Here is a 25,654-nt window from a genome sequence, read left to right on the forward strand (position 1 = left end):
CTTTGAAGGCTATTACTAATATTCTAATTTGTTTTTAATATTTTACATTTTCTTCTAAAATTTTTATGGTTTCATGTCTTAGGTTTAAGTCTGCTATTGATCTTGAATTAATTTTAGTGAGTGGTGAGAGATAAGGATCCTCTTTCAATCTTCCACAAGTGCCTATACAATTCTCCCAGTACCAAATATTGAATAGGGATTATTTTCCCCAGTGTAAATTGTTGTCTGCTTTGTCAAAGATCAGAAGGCAATATGTGGATGATTTTATATTTGGGTTCTCTGGTCTGTTTATTGGTCTATGTCTCTATTTTTGTGCCATTACCAGGCTGTTCTGGTTACCATACCCTTGTAGTATTTATAGCTTAAAGTCTGGTAGAGTGAGGCCTCCAGATTTGTTCCTTTTGCTTAAGTTTGTTTTGGCTCTTTTCTTGTTCCAAATGAAGCATAGAATTATTTTTTCTAGATCTGCAAAAATGATGTTGGTATTTTGATGGGGAATGCATTGAATGTGTAAATCATTTTGTATGGACATTTTAATGATGTTGATTCTGCCAATCCATGAGCATGTGTTTTTCCATTTATTTACATCCTCTGTGATTTCCTTTCTCAAGTGATTCTTAATTCTCCTTGTAGAGGTCTTTCATCTTCTTGGTTAAATATATTCCTAGATATTTTATTTTCTTTGTTGCTATTATGCAAGGTATCTTGTTTCTTGTATTCGATGTGATTTTCAACTTAATTGTTGTTGGTGTATAGAAATGCTACTGATTTTTATACATTGATTTTGTAACCTGAGACTTTGCTGAATTTATCACTTCAAGGAGTCTCTTGGCAGTCTTTCAGGTGTTCTAGATATAAGATCACATCATCAGCAAAGAATGATAGTTTGACCTCTTTTTTCCTCTATCCTATTTGGATACGCTTGATTTTTTTCTCTTGCCTGCTTGCTCTGGCAAGGACTTCTGGCACTATGCTGAATAAAAGTAGTGACAATGGGCAATCTTGTTTAGTTCCAGTTCTAAGTGGGAATGCTTTCAGTTTTTCCCCATTCAGTATGATGTTGGCTGTGGGTTTGTCATATATGGCTTTTATAATTTGGAGGTATGTTCCATCTATGCATATTTTGTTTAGAGTTCTTACCATAAGAGTACTGAATTTTGTCAAATGCTTTTTCTGCATCTGTTGAGATGATCATATGGTCTTTGTTTTTGCTTCTGCTTATGTGGTGAATCACATTTATGGATTTACATATGTTGAACCCTCCTTGCATCCCTGGGATGAAGCCTACTTGGTTGTGAAGGATTATTTTTTTTGATGTGCAGCTGAATTTGGTTAGAATTTTATTAAGAATTTTTGCACCTATATTCATAAGGGATATATTTTCCTTTTTTTGTTCTGTCCTTTCCTGGCTTTAGTATTAAGGTGATATTGGCTTCATAGAATGAGTTGGAGAGGATTGCTTCCTTCTCATTGTTATAAAATAATTTCCATAGTATGAGCACCATTTCTTCTCTGTAGGTCTAGTAAAATTTTGCTGTAAAACCATCTGGGGTCCAGGACTTTTTGTGTTGCAAGACTTTTTATTACTGCTTCAATTTCATTGCTTGATATTCATCTGTTCAGGAGTTCTGTTTCTTCCTGATTGAGGCTCGGGAGGTTGTGTTTCTCCAAGAATTTGTCCATTTTATCAACATTTTCAAAGACTCCAACGGCAATCACAACAACATCAAAAATAAATAAATAGGACTTTTAAAATTAAAAGGCTTTTGATAGATAACCTACAGAATGGGAGAAAATATTTGCATATTGTACATTTGATAGAGGGCTAATAACCAGAATCTACAAAGAACTCAAGCAAATCAGAAAGGAAAAAAATCAAACAACCCCATTAAAAAGTGGGCAAAAAACATAATGGAAGCTTTTCATAAGAATATAGACAAATGGCCAATAAATATATGAAAAAATGCTCAACGTCACTAATTATCAGGGAAATGCAAATCAAAACCACGATGAGATATTAGCTAACCCCAGTCAGAATGGTTTTTATAAAAATATCCCAAAACAATAGATACTGGCATGGATGGGGAGAGAAAGGAACAGTTATACACTGTTGGCAGGAAAAAAAAGAACTAAAAGTAGAACAGCCATTTGATCCAGCAATCCCACTACTGGGTATTTACCCAAAAGGAAAAAAAAAAGTCATTTTATCAAAAAGACAGTTGCACAAGAATGTTTATTGCAGCATACATAGTTCACAATTGCAAAGATATGGAATGAACCCAAGTGCCCATCAATTCATGAATGGATTAATAAAATGTGGTGTCTGTATACCATGGAGTACTACTCAGTCACACACACAAAATAATTAATACCTTTTGTAACAATCTGGATGGAAGTGGAGACCATTCTCCTAAGTGAAGTATTGCAAGAATGGAAAAAGAAACACTACATCTACTCACTATTAAATTGGAACTAACCAAAGAGTCCTCATGTACACAAATACGAAGTGAAGCTCAGTGGAAATCAAACAGGTGGCAGGGGGTATAAGGGGAAATGGGTGAAATCATACCTAACTTGTACAATGTACACTTATCTAGGAGACTGGCACACTTATAACTTTGTCTCAAGCAGTACAAAAGCAATCCACGTAACCATATTATTTGTACCCCTATAATATTCTGAAATAGAATTAAAAAAACCTAAAATAATAGGCAAAACAGTGCTTATATGTGAAACATATGTGGGAAAGTCATTTTAATGACGATTAAGGTTTTAATCACAAATAATATTAAGAAGCTTTATACACTTCCTGCGCTGTCAGAAATTAAAAGCAAGATCTCCATTCTCACAAATAGTGGGTAAGTTTTCTGAGCTTAGTTTCAGCAGCACATTTTAGACCAAGATGCAAGAAATTTCTATATTTCAAAATATATTTGTGCAATTGAGCTGTTTTTACCTAACCTTCAATTGAAAATGATTAATCTGCAATGTAATGACATGCTAAAAGGCAAATATCAAGAGAAGAACCTAATAAAATTTTGTAATTTTCTTTCCAAGCAATGAATATGCTCAATTAAAATCATATGGTCATGAACTGCAGTATTTAGCGGTGCCTATCTCTGTGAAAAGAATTTTCAAAGATGAAGTATGTAATATAATGCAAAATCTCATTACAGGTCAGCATTCACAGATGAACCGAAAATTTGATGATAGGGAACTGTAATAAGCTAAATGTCCCCTCCAAAGAATGCTATTTTTCTCATTAGTAGACTTGTACCACAAAAATTTGTACTCAATTATATTTTTAATATCTGAACTCATTGGCTTAGCTTTTCTTTTTTTTTTTAACCCAATACTCACTTGGGTATTTATTTACCAAATCTGGAACATCTGGCTAAAATATATGACTTTTGTCTTAAAAATTATTGCTATTGATGCCTATATTTCTGTAATAGTTTTTAGCTTCTAACCAAAGATCATTGTTTAAAAGGAAAAGCTTTACAGAAAACCTTTTCCTGGGGTTATTTTTCATAAAATTTTTGTCTTGCCCTTAGAAACAGAAAACACCTCACTCTATAAATTTTGAGCTTTATTTGCTCTTTTAATAATTAGTCTTCAATCTTAAATTATCTACTAAACAGTGATAGACATGATATAAAAAGTCAACTGATTCTACAAATTGGCCATTCATGTGTGTGACCTGGAATTTCCAAACTAGTAATAAATACTATTGTTAATGTAGTTTGAAAATAGAAACTACTCAAAGTGACTCATGATGCATCCTGCAACATAAATTTGCATTTTATATCAGATTTCTATTTTTTTCCTGATAAACTTAACCTTTTATAACCAGCTATCTTTTAAAAGCAAACGTAGGTTGAAGTATCTGAAGAATGGGAAAACAAACACCTGTACTCTCTAATAAACTGGAACTAACTGATGGGCATACATGTGCACAGAGAGAAAAGTCACTGGCTATCAAGTGGGGGGACAGCGGCAAAAACCTAGCTAATGGGTACACTGAACTCTATTCGGGTGATGGACACACTCATAGCCCTGACTCAAACATTACAAAAGCGATCCATGTAACAAAAACATTTGTACCCTGTTAATATTTTGAAATAAAAAAAAGTAAACATAAGAAAAATGCACACAACTTTTATGATCATACCAGAATACTTTTAAAAAACCATGTAAGTCAGACAAGTCCTAATTCTGACCTATCACAAGAGGTAAAAGATAAATTTCAAAGTAGTAACAGTTTTATTTGCTATTATAACATTCAATTCACATTTGAGTATCATAGTAAAAATAACCTGCATTATGCTTTATCAATATGATCCTACTATTCTGAGTTAGGAAAATATAGTAAGACAAACTCACATTACTTTTTTCCAGAGACAAATTGTAGATTCTCATGTTAACTCAATACTTCCTACCTTGCCATAGATATAAAAACTATATGATAAAAGTGGATTATGTGGTCTACAGCATTTTGTGTAATTTTGTGGTTTGCGAATGCTGTTTATGTGTCAACCATTTAATCCTGAGTGTTAGACCACTAATGAAGATAGGTAAGGAAAATATAAAATATTAATGGTATCAGCTATCTGAGAAACTTAAATACCACAGGCTTTATATTTATTTCTGTACACATTTATTCCATACATACTACTTATAAAATCTGCTTAAATATTCTCTATGAAGAAATCAAACTTTTCTGAGCAGGTGAGTATTTAAGCTGAATACACCAATTCAAACCACCATTTTTTTAAAGACCTTTGACCACAAATGTCAAAATGTTTCTATCCCCTTCCACACTCAAACAAGAGACAAATGAATTTTGATAAACTCTAGTATTTATTAAATTATAAATTTTGTAATCAAAAAGAAAAATGTGGATCAAGAGAAACCTTAGACTCTAAGGACTAGACAGCAAAGCCTATGGGAACGCCATGAAGTGTGTTACAAAGATTCTGAAACATAAGTTATTAGCTGTTTTCTTTACATTTCCATTTCAATAACTTTACTATAAAATAGTTGTTATTCATCTATTTTAAAATCTCAGATTCACATCTATTCTCATATTAAATTAAGCTTCCTGCTCATAATGATATCAAACATCTCATAGTTGCCAAATTTTAGTAATGGTTTTATACCAATCCATGCAGAAAAATAAGACACAATGCAAAAGTCAGATGAGGACCATTAATGCACAGATAAATACACACACATTGGCCAAAAGAACTAAAGAAATTAACAACAACAAAAAAAAACTATAAACAGACCTCAAGAAAACTGGGTTATTACTAAATGGCTGTCACTATTAACACGCAAATTCCTTACATTAAATAAATTTCTCTCAACAGAGACATGTTAGACATTTTAATTACAGGTCTATCCTTCCCACACCCCTTCCCACCCCAATTCCCAAAATGCACTACTAGGGATGAGTATAATGTTATGTGGGCAGAAATTTACAGATAACCCTTTCAACATTAAGTATGGAGTTGAAGGCTTTATTTAAACTTCAGTTACTGTGCACTGTCCATCAGGCCTTCTAGATCTGACACTGACACTCACTGTTCCACCCCCTGCTACTGACCGATCAGTTCCTGATCGATCAGGTACTATCTGATTTGCATTAGGAATCAGAAGTCTCTGTTGGGTCAAGGAGTGCTGTGCAACAACCGCAGATACATCCTCACTATCACTACTGGCATCTGATTCGGTTTCTTCGATGGAGGTGTCTGGTGCAGGTACCCTGCCTGAAGACGGTGATTCATGATCTTCTTCTCCTTCCCCCCTATGACTCCTTTCAGCTATGTTGTCTCCACTGAGTTGTAAATGAGCAAAAGAGTCTTCCAGAGAAGTGCTTGCATCAGGGGATGGGGTTGCGGGACTTGTTAACTGACCATCTACTGACGTGAGAGGCCTTACAACAGAAGACGACACTAGAGGCTGAACAGAAGCTCCACTCTGTGCTGATATACTGTCCGCTCCATCAGCAGAGCTCTCTCTTGCTAGGTTTACAGTATTAGCATCACAGTCTAGCCTAAGGCCAGCTACTCCCTTCTTTGGTATATCTATTATATCTCGCTTAATCTTCCTGCGACGTCCATGTTCATTTCTCCTATATTGAACCATATTTTCGAGATCAGCAACATATAAAAACCCAGCAATTAACATTTCAGTGTTCTTTTTACCTTTGGAAAAAGCATCTTCCAGCTCTCTACTAGTGCGCTCATCATACTGCCACCACCCATTTCTTCCTTCGTAATACCATGCATATTCACCATTTCCTCTACTTGCTGCCTTGAGTTCTTCAGGTGACAGCAGGGTTGGCTTGTCAAGAAAATCCTCAGGAATTTCTTGTCGACAAAGAGCACAGCGCTTTCCAAGCCAGGAAGCTCCCTTTACACACAGATAGCAGAAAACATGCTTACAGGGCAGACTGACCGGGTGAACACATGTTTGCAGACAAATGGCACATTCAGGGACGGTTAGAGAAGGTGTAGTATTAGAACAGGACTCATTTGCTTTCCTGTTCGTAGGAAGCATGTTTATTGAGTGATCAATTTCACCACAGCCAGCCATCCTAAGAAAAGAAGGACAAATACATAGCATATTAAAATCATGTTGTAATCCTTTCAATAGCTTATTAAGCAATTAAGAAAACACTTATTAAACACCTATTATATGCTTTAAATCCAAGTCACATCCTGGACAATGGGGAGCCAAAGATGAAAGTAGAGAAAAAAACTGTGTGTGTGTAGAAATCTTTTTGATCTGTGTTTGTGTGTCATCGGTTTTTACTTGCAGGGGGCAACAAAGCACACAAAAGTGAAGCAAAAACCCCCAAACTAAAAAAAACACAAGGTATAATATATTTTAAATAAATATACCATCTCTAGTCAGACACAGAATTTATAAAACAGAAACACAAAGATTTAAAAATGTACAATCCATTCTAGACTGACTTTACAATCAGTCTGGAAAGTAGTTTAAGAAACAGAAAACAGCTAAAATTAATTCAGATTATAATTACAGAAGGCAATTTTTATAGACTTTTAGGATATTACTATGGTAATTTTAGAAATATTACCATATATTAATATACTTTTGGTATGTGACAAATAGAACATTTGAAATTAAGACTAAGGCTGAAATCCTAGAAGTTCCCCATCTCTGCTATATACTAAAAATACTGGTTCATATAGGTGTTTCTGTCATACTTGACCATTTCCTCTGTGTAAAAAACTCTTCTATGGGTTTTTTGTAACCGTTGCCTTTTTCTATTTTTCTAAACCATATGTTCTTCTCACTATATTCTTTCAACATGATTTCATCTATTCTCATGGCTTCAATTATTACCTATATAACAGGTGACACACAAATTAGTATAACTAGCCCAGACTTCTCTTTTCAGCCATGGATCTATTTCTAAATTGCCTATTTTAAATATTTTCTATGATGTCTTGAACATAACAAAAACTGAACTCATGATCTGCCTGCTTCCTTCTTAGTAGCTCCCTAACCTTCCCACCTACCCTCCTCTGACCCTGTGACACCACTAACCCTCTGCTTATACAATCCAGAATCCAGCCTGGAAACAACCCTTCTCCTACCTCTCGCCATCCAAAACATTAGCAAGTAGTATCAATTTTATCTCCTAAATATCTCCTGAATCTGTCTATCCATCTCCTACCCTTCCCTAGCCACTAAGCACACACTGTTTATTAAGTTACTATGTGTGCCTTTTAACTAGTCAGCCACACACCCCTTGCTAAAAAAGTTGATTTTAAAATCTCTAACAGGATCTATACACCCTGCACGGTCTGGACCCTACCTCCCATGCCAGCCTCATTGCACATCAAACTTCCCCTTGATCAGTCTTCTAGCCACACTGGCTACCTGCTCCAGTAATAGCTTTTCTCTATATGTTACACTTCCTCCTTACCTCCTGCCTGCCACATGCCTCCCAGTGGGCAAACCACTACACCATGATTACATCAAATCACACTATTAACTTACTATCATGTGTTCCTCATTCCTTATCAGAATTGCAATGTTACACTTATTTATGTGTTCTTTGTTAATGTGCTTTTACAAAGGTGGGGAACAGGTCACTTTTGACTTATCTCTGCATTTTCATACAGGACCTGGCAGACAGAGAACACCATATATTTGCCCTGAAGAGGAGGGAGAAAAAAAGACAGGATTTGTCAAATTGGATGTATCAAACTTAAACACTAACGTAAAACTTGATTTTGTGATTAAATTCAATAATCCAAGTAGAACGACCAGTAACACTTACTGGTTGTTATACTATCGTAAGTACTAAATAAACATTCATTGCCTTTACTTTATTTGAAGTCTCTTTCTCCCACCTTACTTTTTCCACATAGGATTATTCCCTGGCTCTTGTAAAATGCCTTGATGTCTAGGCAGCCATGACCTTCCCCTCCTCATTCCCTTGGTTTGAAAAATATTTCCTACTTTTTTTCAATTATTAAAATTCTACCATTTTTTTAAGGCCAAGCTAAAAGTTCTTCTGTTCACTTCATTCCATCAGATGGAATTAATTTCTTCCTCCTCTCAGTTCCAACAGCATTTTATTGTTACATCAATATGGCATCTGTCCTGCTGTTTATTAATTACATATGTGTCTCACTAGCTCCTAGACTATCTGACCTATAAGATTTTTTTTTTAATGTAGATAAATAAATGGATGGGACTGAATAAAGATACTATGTATTTGTCCCAATTATAAAGAAAAATCCTGTTATCTTTTTTCTTAATCAAATTCTCAACACTGAATAAGAATATTATACTTTTAATGGGAGGATATAATCAGAATATCATATTGGAAAAGTAGATAGTGGAAGTTTAATGTGTAACTGGGAAAATGTAAAATAGTATCTATCAGGGTGATTCTTTGGTCCAATAATTTAAACACTATAATCACTGAGACTTTAGAAGCCAATAAAATATTCACTGCATTTCTCATAAGTGACATCAAATTGCACAGTATTCAAATTAATTTGGAAAATAGAAATATGATGTTCACTGTGGGAAAATGTTACATCAATAATAGAATGAAGTTCAATATGGGCAAGTTGAAGGTACTGTAACTGTTTAAAGCATATTACACAAAGACTAAATGATAGGAAAGCACAACTAGTAAAACTGAGGATAAGACTGAATCAATATGAATAAAAAGCAATAACATACTAAATTTTTAAAATTCAATTATGGTATAAAGAAAATCCTTTATTTTAGTGAAAACAAGTTTTTAGTAACTAGTATTTTTATAACCCAGAAGTCTCTCTTATTTATAAAAGCTGATACACTATCTGCCTAGCTTGGTTATTTAAGTAAATTACTATGTAGAGAAAAGGTAGAATCTAGAGGACCTAACGATTGCGCCAGTTTTTTTTTTTTTTTTGAGACAGAGTCTCGCTTTGTTGCCCAGGCTAGAGTGAGTGCCGTGGCGTCAGCCTAGCTCACAGCAACCTCAAACTCCTGGGCTCGAGGGATCCTTCTGCCTCAGCCTCCCGGGTAGCTGGGACTACAGGCATGCGCCACCATGCCCGGCTAATTTTTTTATATATATATCAGTTGGCCAATTAATTTCTTTCTATTTATAGTAGAGACGGGGTCTCGCTCTTGCTCAGGCTGGTTTTGAACTCCTGACCTTGAGCAATCCGCCCGCCTCGGCCTCCCAAGAGCTAGGATTACAGGCGTGAGCCACAGCGCCCGGCCTTAAGCTTTCTATAAGCAAATTCCTCTGTCTTCAGTTTCACTTCTTATATTTTTCCCTTTGAGAAGACTTTTGGAAATCTACATTAACAAAAATTTAACATGAATGAAATTGTTAACTCAATATTAAGTATCTGTATGTCAACAGAAAATGCTTATTTTGTATAAATAAAACTAAATATGACAGATACTTGATTTATCATAGTTTATACCAGTGCACTTAATTTATTGCAGCTTTGGAAAAACCATGGTGCTACACTTACATTTCTATTACAGATCCCACAGACGCCTGCCACAAAAATAAAGCATCTTCTTCACCAGCAGCCAGCCAGTTAGCAGTATTTTCTCTTCCACTGCTAGTTCATTCTTGTTGCTGCAAAAGAAAACAATTCCAACATCAACTTCTCTACAAACTAAGATCAACTAAATTCGTCAATTATGTACAATCCTTGAACAAAATTCAGTGGCAAATTTTATCTTACAAGTGACAAAAAAAATCAAGACAAAGATGTCCGCTTTCACCACTGGTATTCAACACTACTGTAAGTTCTAACAGAGTGATTAGATTGGAAAAAGAAATAAAAGGCATACAAATCGGTAAGGAAGAAGTAAAACTATCTCTATTCTCTCTCTACAGAAAATCCCAAAAAAGCCATTAATAATAAACAAATTCAGCAAAGTTGCAGATTATAAATTCAACACATAAAAAAAAATCAGTTGTGTTTTGATACACTAAGAGTTAACAATGCAAAGAGGAAATCAAGAAAGTAATTCCATTCATAATCATATCTAAAGGAATAAAACAGCTGGTAATCAACTTAACCAAGGAGGTGAAAGACTTGTACATTGAAAACTATAAAACATTACTGAAAGAAACTAAAGCAGAACTAAGTAAACAGACAACTTATGTTCATGGACTGGAAGACTTAACATGTTAAGACAACAATAATACCCAAAGTGATCTACAGATTCAATATAATTCCAATCAAAATTCTAACAATGTTTTTGTAGAAATAGAAAGATCAATCCTCAAATTCTTATGGAATTGCAAAGGGCCCCAAATAACTCAAACAATATTGAAAAAGAAAAAAGTTGAAGAACTCACACTTCCCAATGTCAAAATTTACTAAAAAGCTATGGTAATAAAGACAGTGTTGTAATGGCATTATGACAGACAAATACACCAATGGTATAGAATTGAGACTCCAAAAATAAACCCATATATCTATAGCCAACTGAGTTTTAAAAAGGGTGTCACAAGTCCATTAAATGGGGAAAGATCAGTCTCCAACAAATGCTACAACAGTTGGATTTCCACATGTAAAAGAATGAAGTCAGACCCCTACCTTACACCATATATAAAAAACTTAACTCAAAATAGATCAATGACCTAAATGTAAGAAGTAAAACCATGAAACTTTTAGAAGAAAACACAGGGGCAAATCTTCATGACCTTGGATTTGGCAATGGGTTCCTGGATTATGACATCAAAAGTACAAGAAACAAAACAAATGGATAACTGAACTTTATCAAAATTAAACACTTTTGTGCAACAAAAGAAATTTTCAAGAAAGTAAAAAGACAACCTACAGAATGAGAGAAAATGTGTGCAAATCACATATCTGATAAGGGTTTAATATCCAGCATATATAAAGAACTCCTACAACTCAACAAGAAAAAGACAACCCAATTAAATGTGAGCAAAGAACCTGAATAAACATTTCTCCAAAGACGATATATATATATGGCCAATATATATATATACATATATATATATATATATATATATATATATATATATATAGCCAATAAGCGCACAAAAAGATGCTGTGCTAAAGATGTATCTATTAGGAGGGCTATAACTTTTTTAAAAAGAGAAAAAGTGTTGGAAGGAAGCAGAGAAATTGGGCCTTTGAACACTGCTGGTGGGGATGTAAAATAGTGTAGCTGCTGTGGTTAACGATTTGGTGGTTCCCCCAAAAGTTAAACATATAATTACCACATAACCCAGCAATTCCACTCCTAGGTATATACTAACATTATACTAAGTGAAAGAAGCCAGACACAAAGAGACAAAGGCACAAGTGTTGTATGATTCTACTTAGATGAAATATCAAGAATAAGTAAATTCGTAGAAACTAGGGCTAGGAAAAGAGAATGGGGTGTTATTGCCTAATGGGTACAGTTTCTAATGATGAAAAAGTTGTGGAAATATTAGGTTATTAAGCATGAAATGTCCAATTTCCTTAAGTACTAAGTTTGACAGCTGATACTGCTGACATTTCACTTTGACATTTCTTGTTTTATTTTTACCATGAAGGTACATCCTCATTCTTTCAAATGCATGGTTTGCCTTGTGAATCTTTCAAATTCTTTTAAATTCTTTTTAGAGTAATTTTTGTGAAATCCCAGATAAGTCAAAACTTTGTGTTATTTTCAAACATGAGTTCTGTACTGAAACCAGTGCTGCACAGATAGCTCAAAATATCAACAAACTCTTTGGAAATTATGTGGCTAATGAATGCACAGTACACAGATGATTTGAGAAGTTCCATTACAGTGATCTGAATCTTGAAACTGAGCCACTTGGGCGACCTGAGACCAGGTGGATGACGAGCTGAAAGGTGTAGCGGAAGCAAATCCATCTCAACCTACACATGAATTAGCATCAAGGTTTTTTTTTAATTGAAGACAGAGTCTCACTCTTGTTGCCTGGGCTAGAGTGCTGTGGCGTCAGCCTAGCTCACAGCAACCTCAAACTCCTGGGCTCAAAGTGATCCTCCTGCCTCAGCCTCCCGAGTAGGACTTGGTACTACAGGCATGTGCCACCATGCCTGGCTAATTTTTTCTATATATTTTTAGTCGAGATGGGGTCTCGCTCTTGCTCAGGCTGGTCTCAAATCCCTAAGCTCAAACAATCTTCCAGCCTCGGCCTCCCAGAGTGCTAGGATTACAGGTGTGAGCCACCACGCCCGGTCAGCATCAAGGTTTTTGACATTACTATTCCAACAATATTGCACCATTGGAAACAAATGCACAGGGTAAAGAAGCTGGATAGATGAGTACCGCATGAATTAAATGAGCATCAGAAGACAAACTGTCTTGAAGCTTGCCTTTCTTTGCTGTCACGACATAAAGGCAAACCATTCCTACACCGTATTATTATGTGTGATGAGAAATGGATTCTTTTTGACAATCACAAGCTTTAAGCACAAAGGTTGGATAAAGATGAAGTGCTGAAACACAGTCCAAAACCGAACAGTCATCAAAAAAAGCTAATGGTGTCTGGTGGTCCAGCGCTGGTATTCTCCACTACAGCTTCATGAAATGTGGTCTATTGATTATAGCAGATGTCTACTGCAACTAATCGGATGAAATGCTGAGGATGCTTGTGATTAAGCAGCCAAGACTGGTCAACAGAGACACGCCAATCCTCTTGCAAGACAATGCACAACCACGTCACACAAGCAACACTGCTCAAACTATAGAGGCCGGACTTGGAAACTCTCTGTCATCCACCATATTTACCAGACCTTGCACCAATGACTACCATTTCTTCCAGGTGTTGGATCACTTCTTGCAAGGAAAAATATTCAATTCTCAACAAGCTGTGGAAAACACCTTTTGCGATTTCATCGTCACTTGATCTCCAGGCTTCTGGCTACTGACATACACAAACTACCATTAAGATGGCAAAATTGTGTCAATAGTTTAGGTGCATACTTTGATTAACTGTACTGCTTTTAGTTTGAGACATAATAAACTTAATTTTGATTCAAAATTGGACATTTCCTATTTAATAATCTATGGTGGTGATGGTTGCATAACATTGTAAATAAAATTAATCACAATGAATTGTACACTTAAAAATGATTAAAATGGTAAATTTTATGTTACTTATATTTTATCAAGCACCATTCAAAATACCATTTCAGTCATTAATCTTCTTTCTTCTCATTCAGTATTTCTTCCTTCTACTTTGCCATGCTCACTCCAGGAGGCACATACTACACAGAACTTACTTGGAATCAAGCACACATGACAACTAAAGAGATGACAGACCTCAAGGTAAAGACAAGATAGGAGAGACTTGAATCTTCTTTCAGTTCTATGTGCCTCTGTAGGCATCTTTCTAAGTGTAGGCATCTTTCTCCCTAAGGTATCTAAGAGTCTAGTGTTTAAAGATAAACATTTTTAATGCCATATGCGGCCTCTAAATACAAGCTGACTTATCCCACCAAATATTTAAGAGAATAATAATCTGTTTCAAAATCAGAGAACTTTCAACAGTAAGTGACTAAACAAGGTTTCTAAGTCACCTGGCTTTTTGTTTTACTCTGACTTTAGATGATACAGACCCATGTTCTGACTGTCCTCCCAACCTTTTCATTTTATCCTATAGGTTCCTACTACTTCAATGGTGTCACAGAAGACTTCATTCATTTCCCTCCTGCAGCCTACTCAAAACAGAAACTATATATCCCATACACTTCCTATCTGCAAGACAGAGGGGACATTCCACTGCTCTAATATCATTCCTTATTCTTTGTAATCTCTACCATTGGCCACAACATACTCTACAATCCAGTACAGCTGTTCTCATTCAACCTTTATACTGACTTCATCTTTTCACTACTGATCATTCTCTTCACTCTAACTTCTGACATCACTATGAGCCTATTTAAATATCCTTGAGAGTGAACCATCCAACCTCTATCTCAGAGGTGCCCAAACTTGCCCCAATGTCTGTTCATCAGAATCACTGAAGCTGCTTGTTAAAAATACACATTTTCAGGGTCTCACCCCTAGAGATTCTAAGCTACAGTAGACCTAAGCCCAGAAATCTCAGCCCAGGTGATACTGACACAAGTAGTCAATCATATACAATTTGATAAACACTGTCCTCAATTTTCAATTCCTAAAATCCTAAATTCAATCCTAAATTCATCTTTCCAGGAACAAAATATCACGGCCACATTTGGAACTGCCACCTAAAACTGCTGCTTCCATGAAATCTAAATTCCACTCTCAGATCACACACTCTGGTCCTTCCAGCTCACTCCCTCATTTCCACACCTGCTCTTTAATTTCATGGCGACTTCTGGTCTCTTGAAGCTTCCCTTTTCTTTATCCAGTTCCGGATCTCATTTCCCTTTTTGCCCAATCGGGAACCCAATCATTTTAACTTCCTTCTTAACAGAACCTTTGGCTGCCTCTAAACACACAATCCACAAACCCCCATTTCAGCATGATTCTTGCAGTATGCCATCTCAGCTTCAAGGCTTTAACAACTTAGTGTTAATGGAGAAAAAGAGAAAATCTTTTCTCACTACCCACCCACCTCCCCATACCCCGCCAAACAACCATACCAAATTCTGTCAACTTATATCCCGAATTCCTTTGGGATATATCCTATACTCTCTACCCATTAATGGTGCCCTAGTTTAGACCAGTATGATCTCTCACCTGTACTACTATTGAGACTAACTACCTTGCTTTAGTATCACCCTCAAATTCATTCACTAAGCCTCTGAGTGATATATTTAAAGGCAAAATGGATGATGTTCTTTCCATATTTAAAGCCCAATACTGGCTTCCCAGCCTATACAATAAAGACAAGGCACCTCAGGACAACATTCAAAATCCTTAAAGATGTGAACCCTAAATAACTCTCTAGGCTTATATATCTCTGACAACTACCCTTACAGATTAATACTCTAGTTATATCAAATTACGCATAGTCCTCCAAACCTCCCTTTGTATCCGGTCTGGTATAGCCTATTCTTTTACAGCTTATGAATGTCTATTTGTTCTTCAATATATCACACAGGAATGATCATCCCTACCATTTTCTCTGATTAACTCTGAAAGTTAATTGTTTCTTCCTCTATATTTTGTACATTTTTCTATTACTAAACTTATCACATGCACTGACATCATTTGTCTGTGAAGCCTGACTCTTCTACTAAACCATGAGCCCTCTGAAGATAGGAACCATTTTTACATCTCTAAGTGGCTAGTAAACTGCCAATTAATTATTCTGTTGATTTGAACTGGTATTTGTTGGATAGCTGAAAAATTAACTTTCTAAAGTAACCACTGAGAGAAACAGAATATCAAAGGCTTAAATTTATTTACTCACATAACATAGCATTTGAGTTCTAATCATAAACAAGGCATCCAGCTGGAAGCTACAAGCTATATAATGATATTTAGTTCTAATCCTTTAAAAAAACTTTTAAATCTAAAGGAGTTCCTATATTTACAAATTTAAGATTCAGGCCATCTTTGTATCTTTTGGCAAGCACATCATTTACCCAACTATTGTTCAGTGGCAACAAATTTTCCCGAATGCAGATAAAAATCCAAGCACAAACCAAAATGGGTTTCTAGACAGCCAAAACAGATTTACAAAGCTCATGCCAAAATAAAGGTTAATATTCTTCACTACGATGACCATGTAAGACAGCCCAGAAGCTGTCTAGTTTGCCCCTTTCTCAACATGTTACAGTTTGGAAAATATGGAGACACTCTACCCTTTAACTATCACAAAGGTTTCTGGACCATTATTCTAGTCAATTTACTCTTACTTTACCCACAATTCTAAGATGGAGTTTTTGAGTCCACAAACTCCTGCTAGGTGTTGCTACTGGTAAGTAGAATGTTGTTCACTAGCTTACAAGTATTTTAAGACATATCAATCTACCATTTTAATCTCTTACTTCTAGGACATATTTGATTTAATGTTAAAACCTCTAGTCAGAAAGATTTAATTACATTTCTTAAAAATCTTGATCAGTTTATACTTCAGTAATTCAGATGTATAGAAAGTATTGTTTTACTTTTATGAAATACACAGAAATACCTGTTCTTATTTCTAATCCTCTTTCTCTCTTACATTTATTTACATATTCTCTCTTTTAACATACCTCATCTCTTCTCTATTTACTTACTTTATTCAGGTATTATCCATAAATATTTTATCTCTGAAACAAAAGTTGATGCTTAAAGAAATCTAAGTTAGCTGAAGCAAAGTAGCTTCAAAATAATGCACAAAAATCCTCTTTTAAAAAAACCCTTATTTGGGCACCTAAATAAGTTGTAAACTTTTTAATAAAACTATTTCACATAGTTAAAATAAAGCTATAGCCACAAATATTAATGTAAAACTTTTGTTACATATACACTAGGAGAAAAAAGGTGGCAAAAAAATATTGTAATTAATCCAAGGGGATGCAGTTTTCTCATTTTGCTTCCCTTACTTGAAGACTAATAACTGAATTCAAGTAATTTATCAATAAAATAGCATAACAACTTGAAAAATACCTTTAAAAAGCACACATTTTTTAAAAAAGCACACATAAACCATGGAACAGGGACCTATTTAGCCAGTAGTACTCAAATAACAGCCAAGCATCAATGAACAAAGATACTTTCCTTCAACATGAACATTTTCCTTCAATACAAAGAATACCCTTATCCTCATCACACCCCTCTAGTCCAGCTATGTTTAGCAGTAAAGGTTGTATCAGTGACCATATCCACATTCCAGTAGGACCTTTCCTTATATTAATTAGTGCCCTTTAAAAAAACCACAATATTTATTTTAGCCTGATATTTCTTCAATTTTTCTAGTCTACGGTAATTTCTAGGACTCTCATAGAAATGCCTTCCTCTAATTTTCAAAATCTTCATGATTTCATTTCTCCTTCCAAAGATCTTTAACAATAAAATAGTCTCGTACAGCTGATCCTTGAATATGGCTTGTGCAGGTTTACCTACATATATGAATTTTTTTCAATAAGTACACTGAAAAATTTTTTGAAGATTTGTGACAATTTGAAAAACTCACAAACTGTATAGCCTAGAATTATCCAAAAAATAAATAAGAAAAAGTTATGCCATGAATGCATAAAATATATGAACACACTAGTCTATTACTACCATAAAATATACCAAGCTATAAAAAGTTAAAATTTATGCAAACACAGGCTGCAAAGGGTACCTCTAGCAGTTGAGAGAAATGTAAACAAATGTAAAGATGCAGTATTAAATCATAACCGCATCAAATAACTATAGTACATATTGTACTACTGTAATTTCATAGCCATGTCCTGTTGCTATTGTGGTGAGCTCAACTACTGTGAATTTGTTTAAAATGCCATGTGACAATCATCTCCACATAAGCAGTTTCTCTCTCCTCTCTCCAATAAATTATGCATACCAGTAAAAAGTGATCTCTCAAGGTTCTTCAGTATGTTTCATCATGTTTAGTGTAAACCTTGGATAACACCATGGGACCTATATGAAGTGCCACTAGTGATGCTGGAAGCGCTCCCCAGAAGCACAGAAAAGTCATGACATTTCAAGAAAAAGATGAATTGCTTGATATGTACCATACACTGAGGTCTAGAGCTGCAGTTGCCTACCATTTCAGACAGATGATTCATCTTATAATCAAATGATGTAAATTTACGGGATGGATAAATATAGTACTGTAAATGTTTTTCTTCCTTATGATTTTCTAATATTTTATCTAGCTTACTTCATTGTAAGTATATAACACATATAACATACCTAATCTGTGTTAATTGACTAAACATCGGTAAGACTACTTAAGCTCTGAGGGAGTCAAAATTTATACTCTGGCAGGGCTCACGCCTGTAATTCCATCACTCTGGGAGGCCCAGGCCAGAGGATTGCCTGAGGCCAGGGATTCAAGACCAGCCTGGACAACACAGTGAACCATCTTTACAAAAAATAAGAAAAATTTTAAACCAGGCATGGTGGTGTGCGCCTATAGTCCCAGCTACTCATTAGCTACTCAGGTGGCTATGGTAGGAGGATTAGGTGGGAGAAAACTCCCACCTTAGATCAGATTGAACTCCAGGAGTTCAAGATTATAGTGAGCTATGACTGTGCCACTGCATTCCAGCCTGGGTGATGACAGGGTGAGATCCTATCTCGAAGTAAAAAACAAACAAACAAACAACACTTATACTCAGATTTTGTACTGGGGGGGGGGGTTGGCACTCCTAACTCCATGCATTGTTCAAGGATCAACTGTACTATCCTATTATCTTAGAACATTCTTAAAATTATTTCACTTTTGATTATGTATTATCTCTCAAAAATACATTTGTAAAAAAACATAATTTGGCTCTTCTAGATCAAGATTTAGCAATACCACCCTGCCAAAAAAGTAACTCCAGCTAAAAGCAGACAAAAAACTTTAGAGTCTAGTGTAAACAGGAATCCTGCAGTATCCCTAAGAGGGCACAATACATACAATTTTAGTAAATCTTGCAAGCTATGGTGACTTTTTCGATTTCTATACTCCATGGGTAATTTTCAAAGCAGAGACTAAATGGATAATAAAGGTTGGGGAAGGAAAATGGACTAGAACTTATAGGAATCTAGGTCCTAGCTATGCAAACAAACTGTGGTCCCCAACCAGCAGTATCAGCATTACCTAGGAGTTCCTCACAAATGAAAATCTAAAGCTCCACCCTAGACCTACAGAATCAGATATCCAGGTGATTCATGTGTATATTAAAGTTAGTGAAGCACTATCAAACCCCTTATATCACTGAATCTTCAAAACAACCCTGTGAAATTTCCCAGTTAACAAATAAGAAAACTCAAGCTCAGAAAGTTAACCACTTTGGTACAAGCGTGGACTATAGTCAATAGCCCCAGATCAACACGCACAGCAGAGCATCGACTTTAGTCAACAGCCAAAAGCTTTCACTTTTACAGCTTTAATTTCTGCAGTTGCAGTGTGTAAATTCAGCTAATAAGTTACTACGAATCTGTGACCTTTTAATAAGTCCTTAGTAGGAGTTGTTATAGTTATTTTCCTAAAGCTGCCTATAAAGTAAAACAAGCTTTCAGTGCTTTAAAGCTTTCCTCATCACACAAGAGCAAAACAGATTCATCGTCTATGCACAGCACAGACTATCGAGCGGACTATGAGTGCCAGCTGTGGGCAAGGTTTTGCAGCCGGTGAGCGCTGTACTGAAGTTGTTAAATAACTTACCAAAGTCACAAAGGTATGAACATTGGGAAATGGGATTCAAACTCGGGTATATCTTTAAAAAATCCTTTCTACAATGTATTATCTCTCAGGGAAAAGGTCTAGAAAAGCATTATCTAACAGAAATATGATTCAAGCCACATATTTCAAATTTTCTATTAACCACATTAAGAATAATAAAGGTAGGCCGGGCAAGGTGGCTCACACCTGTAATCCTAGCTGTCTGGGAGGCCGAGGCCGGTGGATCATTTGAGCTCAGGAGTTCTAGACTAGCCTGAGCAAGAGTGAGACCCCGTCTGTACTAAAAAAACAATAGAAAGAAATTACCTGGACAACTAAAAATATATAGAAAAAAAAATTAGCCGGGCATGGTGGCACATGCCTGTAGTTCCAGCTACTCGGGAAGCTGAGGCAGAAGGATTGCTTGAACCCAAGAGTTTGAGGTTGCTGTGAGCTAGGCTGATGCCCAGGCAACAGAGTGAGACTCTGTCTCAAAATAATAATAATAAAGGTAAAATTAATTTCAATATTTTATTTAACTCAATGTATCTACAATAGTACCACTTCAATGTGTATTCAATATAAACAATGTGATATTTTACATTCTTGTGTGTATACTGTTTGAAATCCAGTGTGTATTTTATGCTTATATCACAATTAAATTGAAACTGGCAACATATCAAGTGCCTAAGAGCTCCATGTGACTAGTGGCTACTCCACTGGACAATGCAGGTCTAGAATGTCTTATATATTCATCTTTTTTTAATACAAAACTAATAAATTACTACAGGTATTGTTGAATAGAGAAAATGAACACCATGTTAATTTACCCAGACCTTTACTAAATATATATATAAAAAAGAAAATTGCATATTCTGTTATAATCAAAATTACAGGTGAATACAAGTTGATCCTTGAACAAAGTTGGGAGGTTAGCAGTGTCTACTTCCTGCACAGCTGAAAATTCATGTGTAAGATTTGTCTACCCCAAAACTTTATTACTAATAGCCTACTGTTGATGGGAAGCCTTACTGATAGATATATAACATAAACAGTTGATTAACACACATTTTGTATGTTACACATATTATACACTGTACTCTTACGATAAAGTAAGCAAGAAAAAAGAAAATGTTATTATGAAAAACATAAGGAAGACAAGATATATTTACTATTCATTAAGTGGAAGTGGATCACCATAAAGGCCTTCATCTGCAGGGTCTTCATGTTGAGTAGGCTCAGGAGAAGGAACAAGAGGAGGGGCTGGTCTTGTCTCAGGGGTGGCATGTGCAGAAAAAAATCCTTGTATAAACGGACCCAAACAGTTCAACCCTGAGCTGTTTAAACATCAACTATAATGTCAATTGGGCACAAAATAGAGCACACATGAGATACTCAGAACAGTAATGTGAAGAAGACCTAAAAACACTTCTATATGATTTGAAACCAAAGATTTCTAAAGAGTGAGGTGAGAAGGGATGCTTTTATTTTAGCTAAAAGGAAAATTTAAGATACAGCAGTATAATTTTAACTACAGGCCAGAATTAATTTGGCGAACATAAATAATTCAAACATACACAATCCCTGCTACAATAAATGACTTGTAGGTTATACACCAAACTCAATATGATGTTCTACCAATAAGATAACATAAAAAGAGAAAAGATCTGAAACTAAATTAGATACCTTGCTCCTTAATAATTCTGGAGGGGAAAAAAAGTGACAGGTAAAATGTAAAAATATATGAAGGAGTTTAGAGATTATCAGTGAATTTAAGGCTTTACTCACTCAACCAAGTAAATACAAAATAAATCTAATTAAAAGTGAAGTAAATTTGTACTATTTATAATTTGTGACCACTCAACAAATTCATGCTTCCACTTTTCAAGTCAGTTACAAGCTCAAAAAGGTCAACTTTTTTCAGATCCAAATAGTTACCTTTAATCAAAGAAAAAGGTGTGCATGTAACATCAATATAAAATACATATAAATAAAAAATAAAACACAAATGTCAAATTGTAAATATTTGAAGAGTTCCTGTTTTTTTTCAATTAACAGCTGTTTAATAGTTTTTACCCTTTATTAAAAATACACAAAACAGAAAATGTTCTATATAAAACCTCTCAGTGACAGAAAAAAAATACTTCAAACATTCCAACTTTTGGTGTAGAACTCAAAACAACAACAGAAAAATGATAAAGACCAGAAAAGGAGTAGAGAGCACAGGTGTGATTTAGCATTTATCAGATACATCTTAATATTTCTTAAAAAAGAGTCCCAAATTGAGGGATTTAACTAAATGTACTAATGTTTCCATTTTTAGCCTTCATCATCCCCTACTAAAAATCAGCTAACAAAAAGCATAGGTTATACTTGGAAACAAGTCTTCAGTCAAAATTCATTTCAACTAAATGGGGTTCAATATTCTACTATATTTTAAAGAATTACTTCCCTTATTCCATATCACTTCCCTTAAAAAACAATTACTGTATAGTAATTTATTTACTGACTTTACAATCTTCATACTTAAGGATTAAACCTGTAAATTTCCCCTAAAAAAATTTAAAAATGTGAGCTTTGCATTTTATTTAAATAAACCCCAGGAGTTGTAAATATAAACTAATACTGTCTTTTAATCATATCAAACTTACAAGTTTCATGGCCAGCAACCATTTTGTAAATAAGAGAGGCTCTTTTGCCAATTATCTGTGTGACCTTAGTCAAGTCATAACTCCCACGTCTTTGTCATTTCACCCTACTCTATAATTCTGTAATTCTAAGCTCTAAGTGCTTTAATTAACATTAATTTAACAACATTTTCAGTTTTAATTAACCCAAAAGATAATAGGCCATGAAAATTAAAGAGTCCATAAGTAAGCACAGGTGGTTGTAGCCAAGTGTTAATAAATTGGTTTCCATACCTACAAAGATTGTTCCTAATCCAGACTGTTGTTTCATAAATTTAGATTCCTTGGGCACAGGCAATCAAGCAAGAGAATGGAAAAAGCTTGTAGCACCTTCTAAGACTAGAGAAAAATAAGCATTAAAATTCCTGACAGTGTTGTCAGGCACTTCATGCTATTAGATAGCTAATACATAAAACAATATTCTTTAAGCAGATCAATGTGAAAAGATTATTTTTTTCTTCTAAGTCAAAATATCATTTTGGATTCTTAAAAAAAAAAGTCTGCTCCTTCTGACAATTCAAGTAGGTGGAAACTGAAACAAAACACTGTACCAGTTGACATGTCTCCTAAAAAAAGGTTATTTCTTTTTTTCTTTGCCATACCAATGGCCGGCTATTTGGAAAAAGTTTTCCTGATGACTATAATTCCACCCAGTTCTAAACAACTAGCAACAAACAAAAACCTTCAAATGTATTTTCATTCTGCCCACAACCTACACTGGCCCATTTGAGACATAAATTATCAATCAAACACTGGGCTTAACAAAATCCTCCACCTTAAGATATACAAAGCCAAAACAAACACATCCAAAATTCTATTTTTAGAGTGGCATTCACTCATCTGGCCTTCTCTTTAAAATGAGATTACTTGACCTATTTTCATGTGTTTTTTAGAGCACCCAGACACTTAACACAAAAAATATTTGCTAGTAAATAAAAACAGCAAAGCCAACATCTCAGTTATTTGTGTGGATCGTGTTATATTCATGTGTCCTTATATGCCACGTCTTTTAAAAGTCTAAACATAGATTCATTTACTAAAATGTCCTAGGTCTTCCAAATTGTGTGATTATATACCACTTCAATACCAATATTACAAGTTCACATCCCATTTGAAAAGTATAAATGGGGGGGGGAGATAAGCCCAGTACCTGAAATGTCAATCATACAAAGAACAAAGCGTTTTCTATCATCTCTTGGGTTTCTTCTCACCTCAGTTATACAGTTTCAATATTACAAAACTATTTAAAAAACAAAATGTTCAAAACTTGAGAAATAAATGCTCACTAAAATGGCACTTAAATAAAAACATACACCAAAATGAATAACAAGAAAAAAATCTAGTTGCCAGAACGTGTGTGCAAACTTACAGTCCTGCAGATTTTACCTATGGAGAGAACGGTTCCATCACCACCCTCTCAAAAACAATATTACAGACTTTCTCTAAGAGCCTTCAGAAAATAAGCAGCGACAACAATGGAAGACCGGCATTCTTTAAGACGGGATGGAGGGTAAGAAGAGAACTCTGCACCCAGCAACCAGAACAAAGCAACAGCCTGGGCTTTTAGGGCGCACGGAGGTTGGGGAGGCTCAACGGATATTCCAAGAGATCTAACTGTGCCGAAGCTCAACAGCCGTCAAAACAAGCAGGAATATGCAGCACTGGGTTTCACCAGGACAGGGTGAAGGGATTGCTCTACTTCGTATTAGGCAAGACCCTGGCACTGAGCAGAAGGAAGGAGAAAAGAGAAAGAAGCAGGCAAAGGCAGTCCGGGAAAAGACAACATGTAGACTGTACGCCCTAGCTTCGCTCTGACCCAAGGCCCAAAGTGTTTGGCTCTAACAGAAAACAGGGAGCAGCTTACGCCCCAAGTCGCCGCCGCCCCTAAACCTTGAGGCCAGAAGGTCCCTGGGCACAGGCCTGACACCACCGCCGAGGGGAAGGAGAGGGACCCGCCTGCCACCAAGGGCAGCGATGCGGACCCGGCGGAAGAGGCTGCGCAGTAATGGCCGCTGCTCCGCCTCTAGCGCCCGGACCGAGCCAAGCTCCGGCCGTCGCCCTGGGCAGGGGCTGCGGCACCCGCCGGCAACGCAGAGGCCGTCACAGTCTTCTTGCCTGCGACAGCAGCCAAGGCGGGGGCGGCGGAAAGGGCTGAGCTGTCCCATCCCGCCTCCGCGCGGACAGCCGGAGCCGCGCCAGCCCAAGGGCGTCCATCTACGTACCGGCCCCTGACCCCGCCGCCGCCCCTCTCAGGCCCCAAGCGCAGGGCCGACCCGGAGCGCGTCGCGACTGGAGGTGACACGGCCATCTGGGCCTCCTCTCCCCGAGTTAGGATACCGGAGTGGCCAGCCTTCACCCTGCCCCCCGCGAGGGCTTCGCCCCGACTCCCACCTCTACGGCCACAGCCGCGGCCACCTCGCTGTCTTTTTTCTCTTCGGCCTCGGAGCCCGCAGCGGCCGGGAACGCGCGCGGCCGTCACGTGACCGCCCGGCGCGTCTCGGGGGCGGGGCCGGCGGGGCGGAAGCCGCACGGCGCACTCGCGAGCTCGCTGCGGCGCCTCCCCGCCCTGTTTCTTTCTCTTCGCTCCGCCCTTGGGTCACGGCGCCGCGCGCCTGCGATTTGCCGGAGACCGGCGGTTTCGCTCCCTGCATCCTTCTGACTGCTTTACATTTTACTTTATTTGTATTAGGCGCTAGCGGCTCTAATGCACGTCCACTAGAAAGAGATTGGGAGTGGAGAAAGTAAAAAGCGTGTCGGACCATTAGGTAGCAACACTCAAAAATCCAGCTTTGAAACCCAAAGAAGCCCTTGGGCGCCTAGCTGAGTTTCAGTTTGAAGATCCCTAAGCAAAAGTACTGTGTGTTCTCTTTTATCAATAAAGGGGGGCGAGGCAGGAAGTACACTAGGACGTTCCAATTTATTCACCTTCTGAATGCTTGAAAAATTTAATCGAAAAGAAACAGATATTACTTTCTTTGTGAAAAGAATAGAGCATAAGAAGCTTGAGGAAGAAATCGGCATAAGAATCTAAAATTAAAGATTATTTTAATTACAAGCGTGTGTTTTTAAACATCAAAACTCTAGCATTCTTCAATTTCATTTTAGCATGTGCATTGCCTTTTTCAGAACTAAGTATTAATTTATAGTAAAATGAAGAGAGTGAAAGCGT

The 25,654-nt window shown here is 36.4% G+C and overlaps 1 protein-coding gene across 5 annotated transcripts; it reads right to left on the reverse strand.

Annotated features, from left to right (window-relative positions):
- Positions 1 to 4,841: 4,841 nt before the first annotated feature.
- On the reverse strand, positions 4,842 to 24,993 carry RNF146 (ring finger protein 146). 5 transcript variants are annotated; one of them, XM_012777480.3, is made up of 4 exons: positions 24,877 to 24,993; positions 10,026 to 10,135; positions 8,035 to 8,192; positions 4,842 to 6,598 (listed from the first exon to the last, which is right to left on the reverse strand). In XM_012777480.3, the coding sequence occupies exon 4, from the start codon at positions 6,595 to 6,597 to the stop codon at positions 5,524 to 5,526; it is 1,074 nt and encodes a 357-aa protein (XP_012632934.1). In that variant the 5' UTR covers position 6,598; positions 8,035 to 8,192; positions 10,026 to 10,135; positions 24,877 to 24,993; the 3' UTR covers positions 4,842 to 5,523. The 5 variants fall into 5 exon arrangements, with proteins under 5 accessions (XP_012632934.1, XP_012632927.1, XP_012632928.1 ...); XM_012777473.3 differs by lacking the exon at positions 8,035 to 8,192; XM_012777474.2 differs by lacking the exon at positions 8,035 to 8,192 and having other exon boundaries at positions 24,708 to 24,986.
- Between the last annotated feature and the right edge of the window lie 661 nt (positions 24,994 to 25,654).

This window comes from Microcebus murinus, chromosome 5 (assembly GCF_040939455.1).
Source record: "Microcebus murinus isolate Inina chromosome 5, M.murinus_Inina_mat1.0, whole genome shotgun sequence".
Lineage (NCBI taxonomy): Eukaryota > Metazoa > Chordata > Mammalia > Primates > Cheirogaleidae > Microcebus > Microcebus murinus.